We start from the raw sequence: 20,714 nt of genomic DNA on the forward strand, positions 1-20,714 counted from the left end.
CCTCAGAGTCACTGCATCATAGGCTGTCCAGGCCCAGGGACTTCTTCAGTGGCACCTTGTCCTGCCTGCAGATTGGTTCAAGAAGTCTGTCACAGGTCCAACGGTGCTGCAGAGTCAGCTCAGGCAGAAAACCCCTCTCCTGGCATTCCTGCACAACCGAGCTCTGTTCATGCCCCTGGCCTTGGGCACTGCAGGGTTTGCTCTCTCAGTGGGAACCTCCTTTCACCATCACATTGCCACCTGCTATCCATGCCAGCATGTCCCCACTTGCAATCAAAGCCTTTGCATACATGAGGTCCTTGGTAACATGTTTTCCTGTGACAAATCTTCAGTTGGCACCACAGCTGAAGTGCTGAAGCCAACACATATGCAAACACATGCAGCCTGGGGTGCAGGCAGGAGCAAATGGAGATGCACAAGCTCTCCCAGGAGTGCCACATGAGTGGAAAAACTGACATGTGGTGGGATCACTCGCATGACTGGAGCCCTTCAATGGCAGGGTGCAAGTTCTTTGGGAGAGACCACCAGGGAACATCAGGAGGGGGGTATCCTATGTGTGAAGGGGCTTCTTGGATGTATGGAGCTCTTCCATGGGATGGACCAAAGGAGGCAGCTCTGAAGGGCAGAGGAGCTCAGCAAAGCCAGCAGGTAATTAAGGACAACATCCATCAGGCACAAGAATGCTCCACAGGAACAGTTTGTAAAGCTGGTAGACATCTCTGGACCCCAGCTTGGCTAAACAGGGAGCTCACACGTGAGCTCTAGGGCAATAAGGTAGCATACGGAAAGGGGAAGAAGGGAGATGCTGCAAAGGAGGAGTTTAGAAATATTGTCCAGCAAAGTAGGGACGGTGTTCAGGAAGCCAAAGCTCCCCTGAGACAGGGACACTTGCAGGGGATGTGAAGGACAGGAAGAAGAGCTGCTACTGCTTCAGTGACAGTAAAAGAATCAACAAGGAGATGTGGGCTCACTGCAGAATGGGGCAGGGATCCTAGCAAAAGCAGATGTAGATAGGTCTGGGGAAGTCAAGTCTTTCCTGGCTTCACCAGCCTTCACCAACAAGGTCTCCTGAGCTGTTGTCAGCTGTTGTGGGCTCAAGTCAGGAGTCCTGAGGAGAAAATCAACCTGCAGTGCCTAAGTCTCTAGAAGTCATCCCATACAAGTCTCTGGGATTGGATGGCTGGCATCCATGGACATGGAGAGAGCTGGCTGCTATGACAGGAAGACTGCTCTCTGTCATCTTGGAAAGGTTGTGGAGATCAGGGGAGGTCTGAATGAGGAGAAGAAGAAATATGCTGTGCCCATCTTCAAAAAAGGCCCCAAGAATAAACCAGGGAACTGCAGGCCATTCAGCCTCACTCTGTTGAGGAGTGTGTCATGGAGCAAATCTTCTCAGATCACATTTCTGGGCACATGAAGAAGGTGCGGGGGAACAGTCAGCATGGATTTCCTGAAGGTAAATCATTCCTGAGCCACCTGATTGCCTTCTGTGATGAAAGACCTGCACTTGTGGAGGAAAGGAGCATAGTGGATGTGCATTAGACATCCAGAGGGGCAAAAAGCTGTTTGGATGATGGAGTTCAGAGGGTTTTCATGAATGGGTCATGCTTTACCAGGCAGCCAGGTAAAGGTGGGATATGCAGAGGTATACCCCACATCCTGTCCTGTTTGAAAGGCTCATCAGTGGGGCAGAACAACACGTGCATCAGGACAGGCAGAGACCTGACCGGCAGAGGAGTGACCCCATGGAGAAGGCCCTGGACCTCACGAGCAATGCCATATGAGCCAGTGATGCGTGCTCACCACAAATGAGGCCAGCTGCATACAGGACTGCATTAGGAAGAGCCTGGCCACCCAGGCAAGGGCAAGTGCTTATCCCCCTTGACTCAGCACTGGTGTGGCCAGGTCTGGAATAGTGTGTCCCAGTGTGGGATACCCAGTGCTGGAGGAATGGGGAGCAACTGGAGAGGGTCCAGAGGAGGTCTGCCAAGATGGGGCTGTGGTCCTGAAGCACATGGCCTGTATGGAGAGGTTGAGGGACCTGGGCTGCTTTAGCCTGCTGAAGGGGAGGCTAAGACCAATATAGTCGTTGCCTGTGACTGCCTGTGACAGGGTGGTTTCAGAGATGCTGGAGCTTTTCTTGGTAGTGGGAAGCAGCATGAGAAGGGGGAAGAGCCACAAACTGCAGGTTCACTGTGCTTCAGGTAACGAGAATGTCACCTGTAGGGTAGTGCTGTGGTACAACAGGACACCCAGGGGGACTCCGTGATCAGCCCCTCGGTTTGTGTTTCAAGGAGCAGCCAGCAAGGACAGAGCAACATCAGAAACAGTGGGGGGATCCTGCAGTGACAGCAAGGTGGGGTGTCTACAGGCTGCATGGAAAGAGGCACAGCTTTGGGACAGCTTAGGACAGCCTGTGGTGGAGATGATCGAGGGCAATGCCAAGGCTGAAAGCCTCCAAAAGAACTGAGGTCTTTGTCCCCTTTGCTATGGCTAGTGTCTCTGCCACCAAGGCCTATGAGTAGACACCAAGGCCTCACTGTCCCCTTGTCCCCTGGGGAGTCCAGGAGGTCTCATGTCATTGTCCTGCACTCAGCATTACACACCCCGACCTGCACACTGCCCCCAGGAAGAGCCATGGAAAACACATGGGGGGAAGGATCTCCCTTCCCAGGGTCTCAGTGTCCATGCTTGGCCATTTTGCTTGAAAAACACATCAAGGGTTAACATGGTACCAGAGCCACCTGCACATTTCCTTTGCCTACCTGTAATTGGTGATTAGTTTTCTGCTCTCATCAGCCCCCAGTGAGTCTTTGCTGGTAATGGCCCTCAGTGGCATCTATTAATGCTCTACAGCAGTTTGGGATTTGCTTCTGACTTTGACTTGAACATTTTGCTCCATCTCCTTGCAATAGCTGAGGTTCATGGACTCAGCACCAAATACACCATGGGACTCATTACAATGCAAAAAGGCCGATGAACCATGTTTCTCTCTATGATTATCTTCAAGAAATGTACGGCTAATTGGACTGGTTTCAGCAGAGTAGCAGAATGATAGTGACTTCAGTTAGAACATAGTGTAAAGGTATTTCTGCTTTTTAAGGTTTTTTTGATTAAAGTGACAGCAACATTCTGCAAATGATATAGATCCAGAGTGTCTCCTAAGGAAGACAGGACATGTAGGAAAAGCAGTGTCCCAGAGGTCAGACACTGTGTGGACAATCTTCCTCCCCATCTCCCCAACCCTGCCATTGCCCTCATCAGCCACCTGGGACTTGCATTGCTCTTGTTAAAGTCTAACTTTTTTCACTGCAGTCTGCAACTGAATGTTACAGCTCATATGCCCCAGTTCCCCCCTGCTTTCCTTAGAGAACGAGCTGCAAACAGACAGAGAAGAATTTTTCTTAATTGCAAGCCAGGAAAAAAAAAATCATGATGCAGTTTCCTAAAAATAACTACACTCCTCAACTGCATGCTAAGTCTAAGCTGCCTCCAATGAGGTCCACAAGGGATAGCCTGAGTAGAAATGTTTTGGATAGATAGGAAATGCTAGATAGAAACAGAATGAAGGACTTGCCCAGAGGAACAAACTACTGAAAGATGGAGCAAGCTTTAAACTCCCCAAAGCACAAATCAGCAGTGCGGTATGGGAATGAACAAGAAGTAATGGAAGGAGTTACAGTGTTACAATGTCCAGATAGTGTGCTGTAAAGGGGATGTTAGAAATTGTTAATGTAATCAGGACCTGTGGAAACAGAAGAGAGAGCCATACAGCTCCTGGGGGTCCTGGACCAAGCCAGGGGCTGTGCTGCTCTTGGACATCTTGGGCCAGGTTCTGTTTCTGTGCCAAAGTCTGGAAAACACTCTACACAACCCCTAGAGAAGAGGGATTTTCCTGGGCCCTCAGAGCAACCCAGGCAGGACTCAGGCATGTCAAGGGAAACCCATTCCACCCACACCAAACCCACTGCTCTCCTCAGAGTCCTCCCTGGGTCCTCGGGCCAGGAGCAGGAGGGGCCGTGGGGGTATGGCCACGTCCCACAAGAGTCTGCATCAGGCCTTCAGCTCCACGACATGTCACAGCTTCAAGTGAGCTCTCCAAAGCAACACTTCCCGTGCCCTGGTGCACTGGCAAGACTTTGGGCAGACACCCAGGAGACAGGGCAGAGAAAGGACAGAGACCTCAGGGTGCACAGCTGGGCTCACAACATCACAGAGGCAGTGCCACAGGCTGGATGAGCAACCCAAAGAAGTAAAGGAGTCCTTCCTTTTGCAGTGACTTGGAAAGCCCCATCTCTGTCAGCCTTCAAGGGGGATGGAGCCTCCCTTCTGCAAGAGTCATTCTGGGACTGTGCAGAGACTAGGAAGAGCAGGAAGGCTGGTTGTAGGGACGTTCTCAAGCTTCAGCAGCTGCAGAGCTGGTAGACGGTCACCTCACAAACTTCTGAATGAGCCCAAATGCAGGTCCTGAGGCACTGCACTGCCTTACAGGCTCTGCACTGGAACCTGGACAGCAGCACTGCAGTGTGTGGGCATGTCCTGAGATGGCCAGGGTCAAAACTGTGGGAGATCCAGAGTGCCAGGGCTGTAAAGCCCCTCAGGAGACCTTGGGTGGCGGCTGGGTATGTCCTGGGTGCCAGAGGCTTTAGCGACCCCCAGGCAAGAAGCACTGCTTTGAGGGGACACTGAAAAGCCCAAGGCCCAAAACAGACCCAGGCAGGAGAAGTGACTTTCCCTAGGCTCAGGGAAGGCTCAGCCAGAAGGAAAGCTGAGCAAAATGCATGGGAAAAGGCAAAACTTTGCCAGATTTGCTCCCTGTCCTGGCCCTCCAGATGATGGGTGTTAAGGGCACTTTTGCTCTTCTCTGGCATATCATCTTCATCTTAAGCCCCACAGACAGAGAAACCTTGCTGAGGACTTTTAAAAACAAAGAGCCTGCTTTGCTGCCTCAGGGAGGAAGGTTCTGTCCTGTTCCATGTTGTCCTACATCTGACTTCTACAAAAAGAGTGACCCACAACAGAAACCAGTTTTGAAGCTCACCAAAGCATCTCAGCCTGTGGCCACACTTTGTGCTGTTTCATCTCACGTGACTTTGATCCTGGCTTTGAAAAATGCCAAACCTTAAACCAGCCCTGAAGGCCTGCATTCCCACACAGGTGTGCCCAGTGCAGAGGCCTGTCAGTGCAGGGGTGCAGAAGTGATGTCTCTAGTGCCCCATTTGAGATATTTCACAGCCTTTGGCACCATCTGGAGATGTTCCTGAAGGATTTATGAGAAAAGTTCTGGAAAATAACATGGGCGAAGGGAGGTGACTGCTTTCCAGGACGTGAGGGGAAATCTCTCTGCTCTCTCCCTGGCTGTGCCATCTCCATGGCGGTGACCTCCTGAGCCCCCTGATGACATGAGCTGAGGTCACAGTGGGATGTGCTGCATCACAGGGAGGTCTCCCCGGTGCCACAGTGGTGCCCTCACTTCCCTGAGAGGCCCAGCCACTGCTGGGCACCACTTGTGCACTCTCCACAGATGCCCTTTGGAGCCACTCTGTGGCAAGGAGACAAGATGGGAGCCACACTGGAGCCCCTCCCCAACAGGCAGAGGAGCAGGGGCACATTGGAGAGGAGTTTTTTGGTGATGAGATGGGAAGAGCATCCTTCCTCCTCATCTGGAGAGCTGAGCCAAAGGCAAGGGGACAAGTGAGATGGAGGACTGCTGGACCACCACCATCAGCCCCCACCACAGTTCCTTGTTCCCAGCACTCCTGCAGCTCCCCACCGAGGGTAAGGGCTTTGGGAGCTCCTTCCTGAGGGGTCGCACAGAGACTGTTACCTGTAAAAAAGGCTGTGGATCCCGGGCTGTGGGGGTGGCTGCACAGGGTGGGGGCTGCCATGACAGCCCTGTTGTAGAGTCCTGCTGGGGTCAAGGGGCGAGAGGACACTGCCCTGCCCTGCCCTGGGGCAGCAGGACGCTCTCCATGGGCTCTGGAGCCCCGGCCATGCCCAGGGCCCCTGCGCCAGGGCCGGCACCAGCACCAGCCCCAGGGCTGCTCCCACGCACCCGGCACGGCCCCTGGGCACAGGGCAGCCAGGAGCCCTGCGGGGCCCCTGCAGCAGAGCCCAGCCCCTGTGGGGCAGCGGCCAGGCCCCAGGGCCCCGCACTGCCCTGGCACATGGTGCCGGGCTGCCTCCAGGCCCTGCTGCGCCCCACGCTGCCCCCCACAACATGGTGCCCCACCGCGGGAGGGGGGGAGGGGAGGGGCAGAGCTGGCCGCCAGGGCAGCAGGGTGCAATGTTTCCCTGGCAACACCCCAGTGTTGCCCTTCTATTGGCTGGAGTGAGGAAGAGGGTGGGGATGGGCTTGACTGGTGGCTCTGTCAACCAATCAGAGTGCAGCATGTGGAAAAACAGATCTGGAAGTGGGGCGGGAGCGAGGGGGCGGGTGAGAGTGGGTGCAAGCGGGGCTGGTGGGGCTGCGGGTCAGAGTACCTGGTAGGGCAGCAGCATGTTCATGGCTGGGGTAGTTCTTTCAAGGAAACTTCTGTGTCTAAAGCCCTTAGACCATCAGCAGGCACCTGGTGGGGGTATGGACTTGTGAGGTCACTTCTGTCTGAGCAGCTCATTGGACAGGAGAAGGCCCATGGCTTGCATGGTGGTGGTGAGGTCATTCCTGGCTTTGTTGAGTGTGCCGGGAGGAAGGATTGACACCTGCAGAGCTCTACAGCAGGATAGAGATGCAACTAATAAATCAAGCAGAAGTAGACAATAATATTGCACACCATTTGTCACAAATGTTATTCTGCTGCCTCATCATGCATTAATAGGGCTACATTTAAAATGTGGATGACTTTCACTGGTGAATGCAGACGTGGACTTTAACCATGCACTTCTTGCTAAGTATAGGCTTACAGCCTGCTGCCGGTGGATGAGGGAGTCCAGCTAGAGTTTTTATGCTGCTAAATGAGTGAAGTTCTGGTGTGAGCAGTGACATCAGTAATCTCTGATTTTATGTGTCTGTGTGCTGCGGGATATTCTTCCACATCAAAATACCAGGGAGCTTCTGAGGTTTTTCTCCCAAGAGCTTAAGGACATCTCTGTCCTTGGATTCCTGGAGGTGGGAAGTGAGCAGTGCAGGGCTGTGAGGGACTGTTCAGAGGACGTCCATGTTGGAAGCTTTTGGAGGACTGGAAGGGAATGGCAGGGCTGGAGAGTTGGTGTGTATGTGTTTTGGGGCCTTTGCAGGTCACTTGGCTGCTGCCATGTGTGGTGCTGTGCCCTGTGTGTCCCTGCTGCAGAGGCACATGATGGCTGGCTACCTGTGTGAGGCAAGGGGTGGGGGGTGGGGGTGTCACAGTGGTGGGGTACCCTGTGCTGGGGATGGGTGGTGGCTTCAGTGTCTTGGTACTTGTCATGGCAGGAGGTGTCTGGAGAGAGCAGTGCTGTGCGTGGGGAGTGCCGCCAGGCTGGGGAGCTGGGGAGCCCGTGGAGGTGAGGAGGTGACTTGGCTCGCAGGGCCCAGGCTGCCCTGGTGGCGAGAGCCAGGGGTGCTGGCAGCCTGCTGCCTTCTGTGCACTGAGGTTCAGGCCTTGAGTTTCCTCAGCTCTTGCCAGGATCTGCAGCCAGATATCCCACATAGACTGTGAAATACATAGAAATATGCAGCTTAGAGGATTTGGAGTACAAGAGGTCATCTTTCAGAAAGGGTTCCTTGTTGGAGGTTCTTGAAGTTAACACTTCTGAGAGCTGTCCAACCACAGGTGATTTTTTCTTAGGTAGAGGTATAGCAGTCACCTCTCCTATTAGCAAAGGCTAAGGGGGAATATTGCCGTATACCTAATTGGTGCAGACACTCTTTTCTTCTCATGTGGCAGCACCCTAGAAACTCTTTGTTTACAGTGCAGTAGTATCCCCCAATTAGCCATTACTGAACCATCCGATTAACTCCCCTTCAATCCAGGGAATTATAGCGAGGGTCTTGAGCTCTTCCTGCTGAAGGCCTCGCTGCTTCAGGGCTCTCTGCTGCTCCCTGCACCCTGCGCACTGCCCTGGGCTCTGACATGGGACATCCAGGGGCTGACATCTAGCAGGAGGCCACAGAGAGCAGTTTAGATCATGTGGGACTTCTTTCATCCACAAAATAAACAGGATATGATCTTGCCACAGTGGAGCACTCAGAGGCGCTACTTCAAGCGGCACTGTCACAATCATTAGCTTTTAAAATGGGCAAAATAAGGGAAACTTCCAAAGACAAAGTATTTCTTCAGAAGATAATTGTTCTTTGAAACCACTTCTCCCAGATGTGCAGTGACTACAGTGAGTTGTGATGCTCAAGCACTTTCCTGCAAGTCAGCAGGAAATACTTCAGGGGTCATAGCTGAGAATCAGCTTGCAAAGCTGAAGTTGTTTTGTGCAGATAACTTGCAAGCCCCCTCAGAATTATGTTCCTCACCTTTCCATGTGTTCCTCTCTGCTCTAAGGGAGTCATTTCTGACCTGACAGATCAGGTGTCCAACTCAGCTGAGCACGTTTTGCAGTGTGTCACTGAGCTGGTTGAGGCCTGCAGGTTCTGAAGCTCCTGCCCGATCGGCTTGGGCACAGCCGGGGTGTTGGCTCACTCATGGACTCTTCTTTCCAAGTGCACCCTCTCCGAGATGACATCCCAAGTGTGGATCTGAGGCTAATTCGGAGGAAGGTGCCCTCTTGGCCGTGAGGTGTGCATAAAAGCAAGTGAGGGTAGATTCCTTCTAGAGTGGTGCAGGGCTGTGCCAGGAGGCCTTGCACAGTTCATCTCACCCACCCATTATCAAACTGCATTGGAGATTGCAAGGTGGTTCCTTTTTGGTAACACACTATAAAATACCCCTCTGGCTGGTAATAATACATCCTGCGCTACTTTGGGAAGGTTGAGCTGCCAAAGGAAGCCTCCAGATAATGTCCATGGTGTCTCTGGGTCACGGGCACAGCATGTTGGGGTTTGAGGAGACCCAGGTGAGGAGCTGTGCACTGCTTGGTGGCAGGTCCGCTGCAGAGGGCTAGTCCTGAGCAGGGTGGCCATGAGCCGTGCCTGCCTGCCTGCAGCCGTGGGCTGGTGGGGTGGCTGCAGCAGAGGTGCCTTCACAGTCAGCACCCAGACGGGTCCCTGTTGCCTTTGTCACCCCCTCCCCAGGGCCGTCACTTCTGCTGGCAGGGCTCTCTGAGGCACGGGGTGACATCACAAAGCCTGCTGGCCAGCACATCTGCTGAGGGCCAATCAGGCAGCTGCAGTGGAAGTGACCTCACAATCAACACTGCAGCCATGTCCCCTTTGCCTGCCTCTCCCCATCCTCCTGCCCATATATCATCCCTGATGGGATGAGAGGTGCTGTGATTCTCTTCTTGTCCTCATGAAACTGGGCTCCTGAGTGAAGGCAGGCTGGGGTGGCGAGGAGGTGCAGGTGTGCTCTGTGCAAAGGGGTGGCTGGAGTGCAGAGACCTTTGCCTTGGAGCAGGTGATGAGCCAGTGGAGACCTTTTAGGAAGGATGAGAGGACACAGCAGTCTGGGTGACATTCTGGTAGGTGATTGCAGCTCATTCAGGATCTGCTTGGCAGGATCCAACAGGAGACTTCCCTGGGGGGCAGAGGGGCCATGAGGCCTCTGTCAAGACAGACTAGGCAGAGGAAGAGAGGACAGAGAGGCAGAGGAAGGGAGAGGAGACATGTCAATTTGAATGCAGTAATTTCTCAGAACAAAGTTTCTCCATTCAGAGTGTTGCCAGGAAGTGTATCATGAAGAAGAACATGTACATACATATAAACATGTGAACTCACGTAGAATAATTTCTGTAGTGCATTCATATGTTGCTGCGAATCAAAAAAAAAAAAGAAAATAGTCATTAGAATGGATAAAGAATATTTGAAGTTCTGAAAAAAAAGATTTCTTTCAGTTCTTGCATAGAGCTATTTTTTGTATAGATTTCAGCAGTGACAAGAACTTTACATAAAGGCTCTTACAGACACACACAGAGGCCACTGCTGCCTGAGATGCCCTGTGTAGCTGTGTTCTTGTGTAATGCTGGGAAATGTGACCCAGGAACCGTGAGAACCTTTCTGGAGCATTAGCTGGTCACCAGGAGAAGCATCTCCAGATCTCTCAGTGGCAGGTCTATTTCCATCGACTAGAAAGAGAAGTCCAGACAACTGGATTAGCCAGAGACATCTGCACTGAAGGGGTCTGGCATTAAGTGAGCTAATCCCCATCCCTGTTGTCGCCTAAAATGGAGTCACACTTCACGACCATGCAGGGAATGAGAAGGGAGAGTGGCTAGATGTGTAGGGGGACTCCTTAGGACATCACTCTAACACAGGTACATTGAGATTGGTGCAAATTAGGGTATAGATAACTAGCGCATTTTCACTGAAGCTGATCAGCCTGCTTTCCTCTATCAGCTGTGAGTGCACAACATCTCATGGTGCAACTCGTTCTCTGCAAAGAGCAAGGAGCTGCAAGGATGATCCTGGGCAGGGAGTGGTTTGAGGGTACTGGACTTGTGCGAGATAGAAAGGTACCATTTTTAATAGTGCAGGCCTTCTTATGAAAGAAATCCTTAGAAACTGTCAATAGAAATGAAAGAAGAAAGAAATTTAAAAATTATCTAAAGCAAAAAAAAAAAAATGTTTCTTTACACTTTTCAGCTTTTGAAACTTCTGTGTGTTCTTATTGCCGTGGGAAAGTGATTTTTCAGAGCTGGGGTGGGATGCAGTCATATGGTCATGGACATGTGCTGCCATTGCAGGTGCCCTGCTCCCCTCTGCCCAGCCTCCCTCTGCAGCTCCCAGGGGCTCCGGTCTCCTGCAGGTAACATGTGAGAGCTGCCAGGCCCAGGCAGGTGCCTCAGAGACACCAGGGCCTCTCCAAGTGCCACTGGCTGTTTGTGGTTGGACACCTGAGCTCAGCCTGGAAAGGTGAAGAGCTGTTTTCAACATTTCAAAAATATGAGCACACTTTCATCAGCTCAGATGATTGGCTAATTTTAATGTCAATGTTCTCCTATGGTGAAATAGTGGAAATCTTCAGGAAGGGTTCCCAGTGCAGCCAAGCTGATCTCCCAAGATGTCCAGTAGTTTTACTAAGCATTGGGGTGGACCATCCTTGTGTGTGGCAGGTGCTGTCCTTAAAGACCTGATGGCTTTCCAGAGCTCCTGGGCACTTGAGAGCTGCCTCCCATGGGATCCCCCACCAGTCTCCTGATCAGGCCCAAGTCTGCTCCTCTGGAGTCCAGGGTCTGCGCTCTGCTACTCTCCTTCCTCACTCCACTCAGGATCTGGAACTCTACTTTTTCATGGTCACCGTAGGCAAGGTTGCCACTGCCTATCCCATCCCTGATCAGTTCCTCCCTGTTTGAAATTTCCAGATACAAGGAAGTATCATGAGTATGGTCACATCATACACCTGTGCTAAGAAGTTGTCCCTGACGCCCTCCAGAAACCGCCTGGCCTGCTTGCACTCTGCTGTTTGCTCTTCCAGTTAATGTCTGGGACATGAAAATCACCACCACCACCACCCTAAGAACCAGGGCCCGTGATCCACAGACTTGTTCACCTTGCTTAAAGGAGACTGCAGCCAAGCACTCACCCAAAGCCTTGTTTCTTCCATGGAAGAGCTCCACACATCTGAGCTGCCCCTTCACACCAAGGGCATCCCCCCTCCTCATTGTCCCTGACTGTGTCTCCTGAAGAGCTTGTGCCCTCCAAGGAGAGCCCTCCAGTCATGTGGGTGATCCCACCACATCTCAGTTACTCCAATGATGTTGCAGTCCTGTGACAGCTTGTGCTCCTGGCTGTGCCCTGGCTGTATGCATTTCCATATGTTTGTGCTACAGAGCCTCAGCTGTGGCACAGAGAACAGACTGGTCATGGTGAAACTGGTTAGCAAGAGCCAAGGACACCGTGTGTACGATGGTCCCACTTCAGAGCAGAGACCTGCTGGCACAGATAACAGGTGGCAATGTAACGGTGAAAGGAGGTTCCCACTAAGAGAGCAAACCCTGCAGTGCCCAAGGCCAGGGAGAAACAGAGCTGGGCTGTGCTGAAATGGCAGGAGAGGGGTTTTCTGCCTGAGCTGATTCTGCAGCACCGTGGGGCCTGTGACAGAGGTGAACTGATCTGCAGGCAGGACAAGGTGCCACTGAAGAAAGTCCCTGGTCCTGAACAGCCTGTGATGCAGCCACCCTGAGGTCATCATTAGCCCATTCCCTGGTCATATCATCCAGGGGTGAGCAGAGGTTCAGGGAGAGGAGAGCAAGAGGGTCTGAGAGTGCAGAGACTAGAGCAGAGACCTTGGTGTGATGTGCCTCCCATTTATGCAGCACACTTGGATGTAGATGGGATGGACTTGGCCTAAAGGCAGTGGTGGGATCCAGTTGTTTGGGCACAGGTAGGAAAGCCAAGATGCCCCGGGGCACTTGCCCAGCACCACTCCAAAGGGGCATGGTTTTCCTGTAGCTGCCATGCTGTATGTGCTAGAGACATGTGGTTGTGCTGGACACCCCAGGCATCTGACACGGTCCCTGCCTATGGCCTATCTTATGTCCTTAAATCACATGTCTGCACTGAATTTTGTTTGCTTTTTGGGCTGTAGAGGTCTGCCTGTGTCTCTGCTTCATGGTGAGTGGAGCTCTAGTAGGAGCATTAGGCATCTAGTGTCATTACAGCTGGCCATGGAAATTCCCCACCTGGCCCCCACCTGATGCTCTAGAAGGATGTAGGTCTCACAGTTGCTCCACCAGAGCAAGCAGACACTGGCACATGTCTTGGACCACCTCTGTCTCTTCAACTGTCACCAGGTGTTTGTGTGTGAGCAACTGACTCCCACCTTCCATCTCCAGTGATTCCAGTGGGAGCTTAGACAATGAGCTCCCATGCAGACAGCTCTGTTGTGCTCACTTCAGCTGGGGGAAGGGGAATCTAAGCTCCTGTGTGTTTGTGGAGTTCACGGGAGGGATGTGAATCCCATTGCTGCTCAGGGGCTTCTAACTTGGTGTACGATGCTTCAACAGACTCATCAGAATCAAAACCTGAACCATGTGTCAATGAGCTCCCTTCTTTTCCCTGTGTAGGTGTCCTGCCTAATTAAGAGATGGGAATAGGGACACCCACAGTGGGACGTTTCCACCTCTTCCAGATAACCATCCTCTGATGAGACTAACTGTAATGCTGCAATCAGTCTGCCTTCAGTGTTTAGAGAGTGAACCAACAGTGATTATTTTAGTCTAGTTCAATGAACGTTTCCCAGGAGGAGGGAGCACAAGGGACAGAGAAATTCAGGCCTTCAGCTGGGCCTCTGCTCCTGAGTGGGGCCAGGCTCCTGGGATGGAGGGAGCTCATGGCAACCTGACAGCACTGCCCAGACACAGCTGTGTGCAGGAGCAGCTCCTCTGCAAGGAGCAGCAGGGCTGCGGGCACTGCCTGCTGCTGCTGACATGAGATGAGAGAAGGCAGGGAGAAGTGGAAGGCAGTGTGGAGTGGGAGGACAGAGGAGAGCTGCTTGTGGGGAAAACCTTCACAGCCCTTGACACGGTAAGCCTCTGTCTGCAGGGCAATGCTACTGAGGTTCCTGGAGGGGTCTTCTGAATGCAGTCCATCCTATAATTGGTAGATTGAGTCATGAATTCAGTGACCTCTGGCAGGACAGGTTCATTCTCCTGTCAAGAAGGCCATGCGTGGCTCAGGGGTGCCAGCAGCTTGAACTCATGCACAGGTTATGTCCAAAGAGTCTTTTCAGAGGACGATCAAAAAAAGGCTAATTGAAAGGGAAGGAGGTTTCCTTCTAGTAAAAGCTCATTAGTACTACTAAAACTAGAAAAATTACATCCTAATTTTGGCAGGGAGAGAAGAGGAAAGAACTTTCTGGTTTGGCAAAAGGAACATGGACTCCCAAACCTTCACTCTCAGAGATCAATAGGTCTGTGAGAAACTCCAGCAAACCCCTTCAACCTTCAGCCTACAGACAGCACCGGCAGCACCTTTATTGCCTGAGAAGAGTTTTTCTGACCTGCTCCTTAGGACCTGTGAGAACAGAGATACCTGTGCCCAGTGCCCTGTCCTGGGCAGTTTCTGTAGGGCAGAACTGAGCATGCTGAGGGTGGGATGGGGTCTGTGAGCACTGACTGGGAAAAGATGCTGGGACAGAGAAAGAGCTGCCAGCAGGGACAGTGCCAGGCAGCAGAAATGGGCAGGGAATGGGAGGGAACTGCCAAGAGAATCATCATGGGAGAATGGATTTGAGCAAGTCATGGTCAGTCCCTGCAAGGCAGACAGCTTCTTCTGAGCAAGCCTCCCACATCTCCCCTCCCACCCAGCAGAGCCTCTGCCCTGACAGCCATGGGGTCCAGGCCATGAGCCGCCTCCTCTGCAGCCAGACCTCCAGCAGAGGAGAGGGGCCTCTCTCCTGCCAGGTGCCTGTTTACTGCTGACCAAACAAAGGGGCTGAGAGCGACTGCCCTGCGATGTCACCGTCTGTGAGGTGGCATGCCCGGCTGGGTAAGGTGGAGGCTTTCCTGAGTGCCCATCTGTCTCTCTCTCCTTGCCTGCCTTGGCAGCAGGATCATGATGTTGCTCCATGCTGCTCCTGTTTTTCTCTCGGGCTCCTTGGGGTCACTCCCTGGCGGGGGGGTGGGGTTCAGCTGCAGTTCTGACACCTGCCCTGCAAGTTGTGCAAGAGAGGGGTCTGCTTGGGAGTGGGGTGTCCACAGCCTCCTTCTAACCTGTGTGACTCCAGAAAATGCAGTCTGTGGTGCTGGGAACTGAGCTGACTCTCCCTTAAGGAGAGCCCATCCTCAGTCCTGATGGTCCTTTGACCATTCCCAGTCATGTCCTGCCAGACTTTGAGCTGCCCTCCAGAAGGGCACCGCTGCTTCATAGCATCTCTGTGATGTCCGAGAGACCCCTGAAGAATCTGTAGAGATCCTGAGAGTATGGAGATGGTGTTGGGAAACTGCATACAGGCAGCTGAAAAGAGCCCTGTGTGTCCTTGCCTAGAAGGGGAGTGTGGAGACCTCCTTCTGGTGCCCTGAGAAAGGGAGAAAGGGTTGGACAGCTGTGGTTTTGAAACTGGACTCCTCTGCTCTCAGCAGAGGCTGGGTTTTTTTTAGGGCAATGTATGAGAGTGATGGTCCTCCAGCTCAAAGCGGTGTGAGCACAGGACAGCTGGGAACAGGGCTAATAGACAGACAAGCTGTCCTCACTCTGTACCAAGTGGCAGTGAATCTTTTTGTTTTTAAAGACTCACAGTAGAAATGCTGAGAATTTCTGCCTTTGAGGAACACTCCCCAGGGGGGACAAGGACATCTAAAAGAAAAAAAAAACCCATCATTAGACTTCCCTAAAACTCTGTTCCTCAGCTATCATTCCTTAGAGCAGGTAGTGAAGACACTGAAAAGCTATTCCACATGACAAATAGATTTTGTTTGACAGAAACTGTGAGTGTCAGAGCTGTTGACCCCTGTTCCCATGTTCCCACTACTGTGCAGAAGGACTGACTCCTCTGCAGCCCATGGGCAGAGGCTTCTGCTCCTCATAGCACACTCAGCCAGCATAAACCAGAGCTCAAGCAAGGTGCCTGCCCAGTGATCCTCCCCCAAAAAAGAGAGAGGCAGTCTAGTGTTTTCAAAGAGAAATGTTACTTTCTTTATCCTGGGAAGATCTCTCCTAACTTTTCAATGTCGTTTCCTCCTTAAACAGTCCCGAAAGCCCAGTGGGACCAAATGACCAACGGCAGCTCCCTCAGCGAGTTCCTCCTCCTGGCATTTGCAGACACACGGGAGCTGCAGCTCTTGCACTTCTCGCTCTTCCTGGGCATCTACCTGGCTGCCCTCCTGGGCAACGGCCTCATCATCACAGCCATAGCCTGCGACCACCGCCTCCACACCCCCATGTACTTCTTCCTCCTCAACCTCTCCCTCCTCGACCTTGGCACCATCTCCACCACTGTCCCCAAATCCATGGCCAACTCCCTGTGGGACACCAGGGCCATTTCCTACTCAGGATGTGCTGCCCAGGTCTTTTTCTTCTTTTTCTTATGTTCAGCTGAGTTTTCTCTCCTTATAGTCATGGCCTATGACCGCTTTGTTGCCATCTGCAGACCCCTGCACTACGGGATCATCATGGGCAGCAGAGCTTGTATCCAAATGGCAGCAGCTGCCTGGGCCAGTGGTTTTCTCTATGCTCTCCTACATACTGCTAACACATTTTCAATACCACTCTGCCAAGGCAACACAGTGGACCAGTTCTTCTGTGAAATCCCCCAGATCCTCAAGCTCTCCTGCTCAGACGCCTACCTCAGGGAACTTGGGCTTATTGTGGTTAGTGCCTGTTTATTCTTTGGATGTTTCGTTTTCATTGTGCTGTCCTACGTGCAGATCTTCACTGCTGTGCTGAGGATCCCCTCTGAGCAGGGCCGGCACAAAGCCTTTTCCATGTGCCTCCCGCACCTGGCCGTGGTCTCCCTGTTTGTCAGCACTGGCACGTTTGCCTGCCTGAAGCCCCCCTCCATCTCCTCGCCAGCTCTGGATCTGGTGGTGGCTGTTCTGTACTCGGTGGTGCCTCCAGCAGTGAACCCCCTCATCTACAGCATGAGGAACAAGGAGCTCAAGGAGGCAGTGAAGAAATTGATCCAACGGGTACAAGGTCAGCACCAGTAGCTGTCCCTCATTCATTCACTCACCAGGATATCTGGCATCAAGGGTGTGTGTTGTGCATTTCTTTCTTTCTTACTTTTCTCTTTTACACCTACGTTAAAAAACAAAGAAAACTATCCAGTTCATGTCATGTCTGCTCTGGAATCTCTCCTTTGAATCTGACCCAGAGACCATGTTGAAACAGGAAGCCAGGCTTCCCCCTTCATCAGCAGAGGTGGGGGAACCTCAGAGCCCACTAGTTTGAGCTCCCTCGGATGCCCCCAGTGCAATGGGTTTCCCTTTGCAGTGTCTCTTTCAGAACTGACACCAAGGATGCTCAGAGGCCCAGAGCCAGGCTCAGATGAGCACTGACAGGGTGAGACCAGAAGTCCGATGTCCATTAGGAGAGCCCAGATCTCCTAGGCACACTCAGGGTGTGATCTCACACCCTTCTCCTGCGAGGGTGGCAGACAGCTGTCACTATGGGCTGGTCCTTTCCCTCTTCAGTGCTCCAACATTCACAGCGGAGCGGGAGCAGAAGGGAGGAGAGTCTGGATGCAGCTTGTGGGGACAGAACCTCTGCTCCTCAGGACCATCCCTACATTGCCACAGCAGGCATATCCTTGCTGCAGCCTCTGAGTGGGGGCTGCAATGTCCTGCTGTGCTCTCATGTGTGTACATGGCCTAAGCGCTCCTGTAACATGGTGCTTCCTTGTGCATTTCTGTGAGCTCAGGCAGGACCAGGCCCTGGGCACCCTTATGCCAGACCTGGCCTCCAGAACAACATTTCCATAATAAAAGGGGTTCTCCTGTGTGACGTGTCTGAAGTCTGGCCTTTCTTCAGAAGATGGAGTCAAAAATATGTTCAAGGGATTGCACCACTGCAGGGTCTGCTGTTCTGCTTGCAGACTCCATGGGCTCTGGGGAATGAGCTCAGAGTCCCTGGGTGATCTGTTAGGGACCGAGGGTTGGATTCAGAGCTTGTTTCTCGGTGACCAGTGCCAGTGGAGATGGGGAATGGTCTCTGAATCGCCTGTGCCAGGCTGCCCCACAGGTGACAGTGCTGATGAGAGATGCCCATCCTTCTGGAGGGCAATCTGAGCCCCCAGGAGAGCTCAGAGGATCTCCAGGGACAGCATGTGCCTGGGGGTGGGCAGTGAATGGAGCCTCACAAAGTGAGGGATGGTCCATGGTGCAGTAACCAGAAGGTAGAGCACTAAATCCGGGTATGTAGGGGGAAACGAGGGCTCTGCAATCCCTGGAGAGGCAGTGGGGACCCAGGAGGCCCAGGGAAGGGGCACTGGAGAGTGATTCCTGCAGCCTCAGTGAAACACCACAGCCTGGAGCTAGTGCCCACCCAAACACATCTCCTGCCATTGCAGGTGCCCTGGGGTCACTCTGAGCATCATCCATGAGCACAGACACACGTCAGCAGTATCAGTGGTGGTGATCCCTGTCCAGCTGGGTCTGATTCCTGCCCTGACCAGCATGGCCTGAGCTGAGTCAGGAGTCACCCCGTGGCCCCACAGCTCACTCGCTCTGCAGAGCAGCACCACCAGCCTGGGGCCCTGCGGGGAGCACAGGGCAGGGGTGCAGGAATGGCCAGGCCAGCACAGACACACTGACTTGGGAAAGGCTCTCTGGGGAGCAGGGATGCCCCAGGAGAGGAGCAGGGCAGCATTCAGAGATAGAAAACGAGAATGAGAAACAGGTTTCTCTGTGCACCAGCTTGGGGCAGGCTGCTGTGTCCCTGGGGCAGCAGGAGCTGCCGGAGGGGCTGCAGGCAGACAGGGAGGGGGATCTGCTGGGCACAAGAGCAGGGGAGGCAGAGAGTGACCAGCCTCATTGTGAGGCCTTGAGCCCTTGCCAGGGAGGTGCTGCCCTTGTCCTTGGGCCTGACCTGAGTTATGCCGTGGACACGCCTGTGCCTGGCCCTGCACCTCTCGGATCCTGACCTCACCTTGTCTCCGTGCCACTGAACCGACTCCCCGTTTCTGCCTTGGACCTGCTTCTGTACTACAGTCAATAAAGCCTTGGCAAGGGAAGCTGGGACTGAGCAGATCCCAGAGAAGGCTGTAGGTACAGAAGGTGACCATATATGTCCACAGCAGCAACCCTTGCCTGACAGACAATTTGAAGGTACAAGGAGTGCTTCGGATTTGCACCCCCCTACCCAGGTACCACTGCACAGAAAGTCTGATCTGGATGAAAAAGCGAGCGCGGGCACTGGGGTCTGATTTTATGATACACAGTTAGGAGAGCAGGCTTTTCTGTGTTTACACACCATTTGTGACAGGGATCCTGCTACAAAGAGGATGTTGTCGGGGGCAGCAAGAGCAGGGCTGCTCCATGTGGGAAGCAGAGCCGGGAGTCAAGGGTGCCAGCAAGGCAGGCAGGGCAGTGACCCACTGATGGGAGGTGCCATCCCCCAGTGCCTGGAAAAAAAAGAGCAGAGCAGGTTTGGGGATGGTAACCAGGGTCAGGAACAGTCCAGCGATCACCAGAGAGGACTGTAGGGCTCCAACCAGCCCTGCTTGGTGTGGGAGGTTGGGCTGGAGACCTCCAGAGGTCCCTTCCCACCAAAACTCCCCTGAGACTCCATGAACTCTTGTTCCTCAAGCTCTGCTCTGGCATGGCTGGCACAGGGACAAGAGCACCTAGAGCAGGGTAGAATGAGTCCATCTGGGAGAGTGTCGGGGGGAAGATCCAAAGGTGCCTGGCTCAGCCCCGGCTTTGGAAAACTCCCTCATGCATCAGGAGAGGGTCCATCTGCCTCTTCCACCCTGCCCTGTGCATCCCTCCCCTCAGCCAAGGTGGAGTCCAGCATCACCTGGGGACTCTCTTCCCCATGGGGAGCAGAGGGAGGGCCTTCCCCAGCCCCACACTGCCTTTCCCACCCCCAGCCTTTGCAGTTGCGTCTGCCTGGCTCTGCCCGCTTGCCTTCACCACAGTCACGGCTGCACTGGAAGCCTGTGAAAATCCCGGAGCTCCTACCCTTGACCTGGCATCTACCCTGAACCTGGAGCCTGGCTGCCCACAAAGGCATCACCTGTCCAGCGCCCCAGCTGTGCAGCTGAGGGCAGGGGTCTTTGCCCCAATTTCCCTGCTCCTCCCCATGCTCTGGGCACCATTCACACATGGGAGCTGCCTGCTGGCATTTTGCCTCTCCTGGGCCCTTTCCAGACCAGCCCAGACCCTCCCCAGCTCTCCCCACCTCCCCCGCCTTCTCCCCAGCCCAGCCCAGTGAAGCAGCCCAGGCTGGGGTGGGCCCGTAACAGTGCGTGCTGCAGGGTGGTGCAGAGCTCTGGGCACTCACCCCACAGCCCCAGCCCCTCTGCAGGGCACAGCAGCTGCTGGGGGGACAGGGAGGGGTGTCAGCCTCCCCATCAGCCCCACACCTGGGGACCAGCAATGGCACAAGGAAATGGAGGCCAGGCACTCCATGTCTCCACTGCTCTCATGACCAGAGATCCTTAACCCTGGCTGCCTGCAGCCCCTCTGGGCAGCCCCTCTCCCCAGCAGCACTCACTGCCCACTCCAGGCACACGCTGGCCCTGCAGATCCCCTGTGCTCCCTGGGTGGCTCCATATCCCCTTCCAGCAGCATGGGCATCTCTCACCAGCCCTGTAATATGTGGGACAGTCCCCGGCAGAGACCTCTTGACCACTCACCCTCTCCAGGGGCACTGGGCACCCACAAGGGACAGCTCAATCCAGCCCGTGTTCCCTAACACATCACTCTATGAGCTGATGCCCCGTAGCCCATGCACAACCCAGGCACAGCAACAGGGCCTTTTTGAGTGCAATTCCCTGAGCACAGTCTTGGCTTCAGCTTGGGAAGAAGAGCCCAGCCTTCAGGCACAGTACTGAGCAAATCCCCTTTTTGCTACTTCGGAAGCCAGCTGGCACACGGTGAAGGGCAGATTTGGGAGAGGCCTCTCAGTCAGACAGACTGCACAAACATAAGTACCACAGACAGAACACTCAAAAGAAGAGTTGCCTGAGATAATTGGAAATGATTCATGAAGAGAGATGGGCAGCTTATTGCTGCTGAACTGGTATCAGTTG

At 53.5% G+C, this 20,714-nt stretch overlaps 1 protein-coding gene across 1 annotated transcript; it reads left to right on the forward strand.

Moving 5' to 3' along the window:
- Positions 1–16,116: 16,116 nt before the first annotated feature.
- Positions 16,117–16,671, forward strand: LOC135326962 (olfactory receptor 14C36-like; the record flags this gene model as incomplete). The annotated part of the gene is made up of 1 exon (XM_064504602.1): positions 16,117–16,671. A coding segment is annotated over one exon (555 nt), but the record flags the coding sequence as incomplete, so codon positions are not given.
- Positions 16,672–20,714: the final 4,043 nt, after the last annotated feature.

The sequence above is a fragment of the Dromaius novaehollandiae genome, unplaced genomic scaffold (assembly GCF_036370855.1).
Source record: "Dromaius novaehollandiae isolate bDroNov1 unplaced genomic scaffold, bDroNov1.hap1 HAP1_SCAFFOLD_41, whole genome shotgun sequence".
NCBI lineage: Eukaryota > Metazoa > Chordata > Aves > Casuariiformes > Dromaiidae > Dromaius > Dromaius novaehollandiae.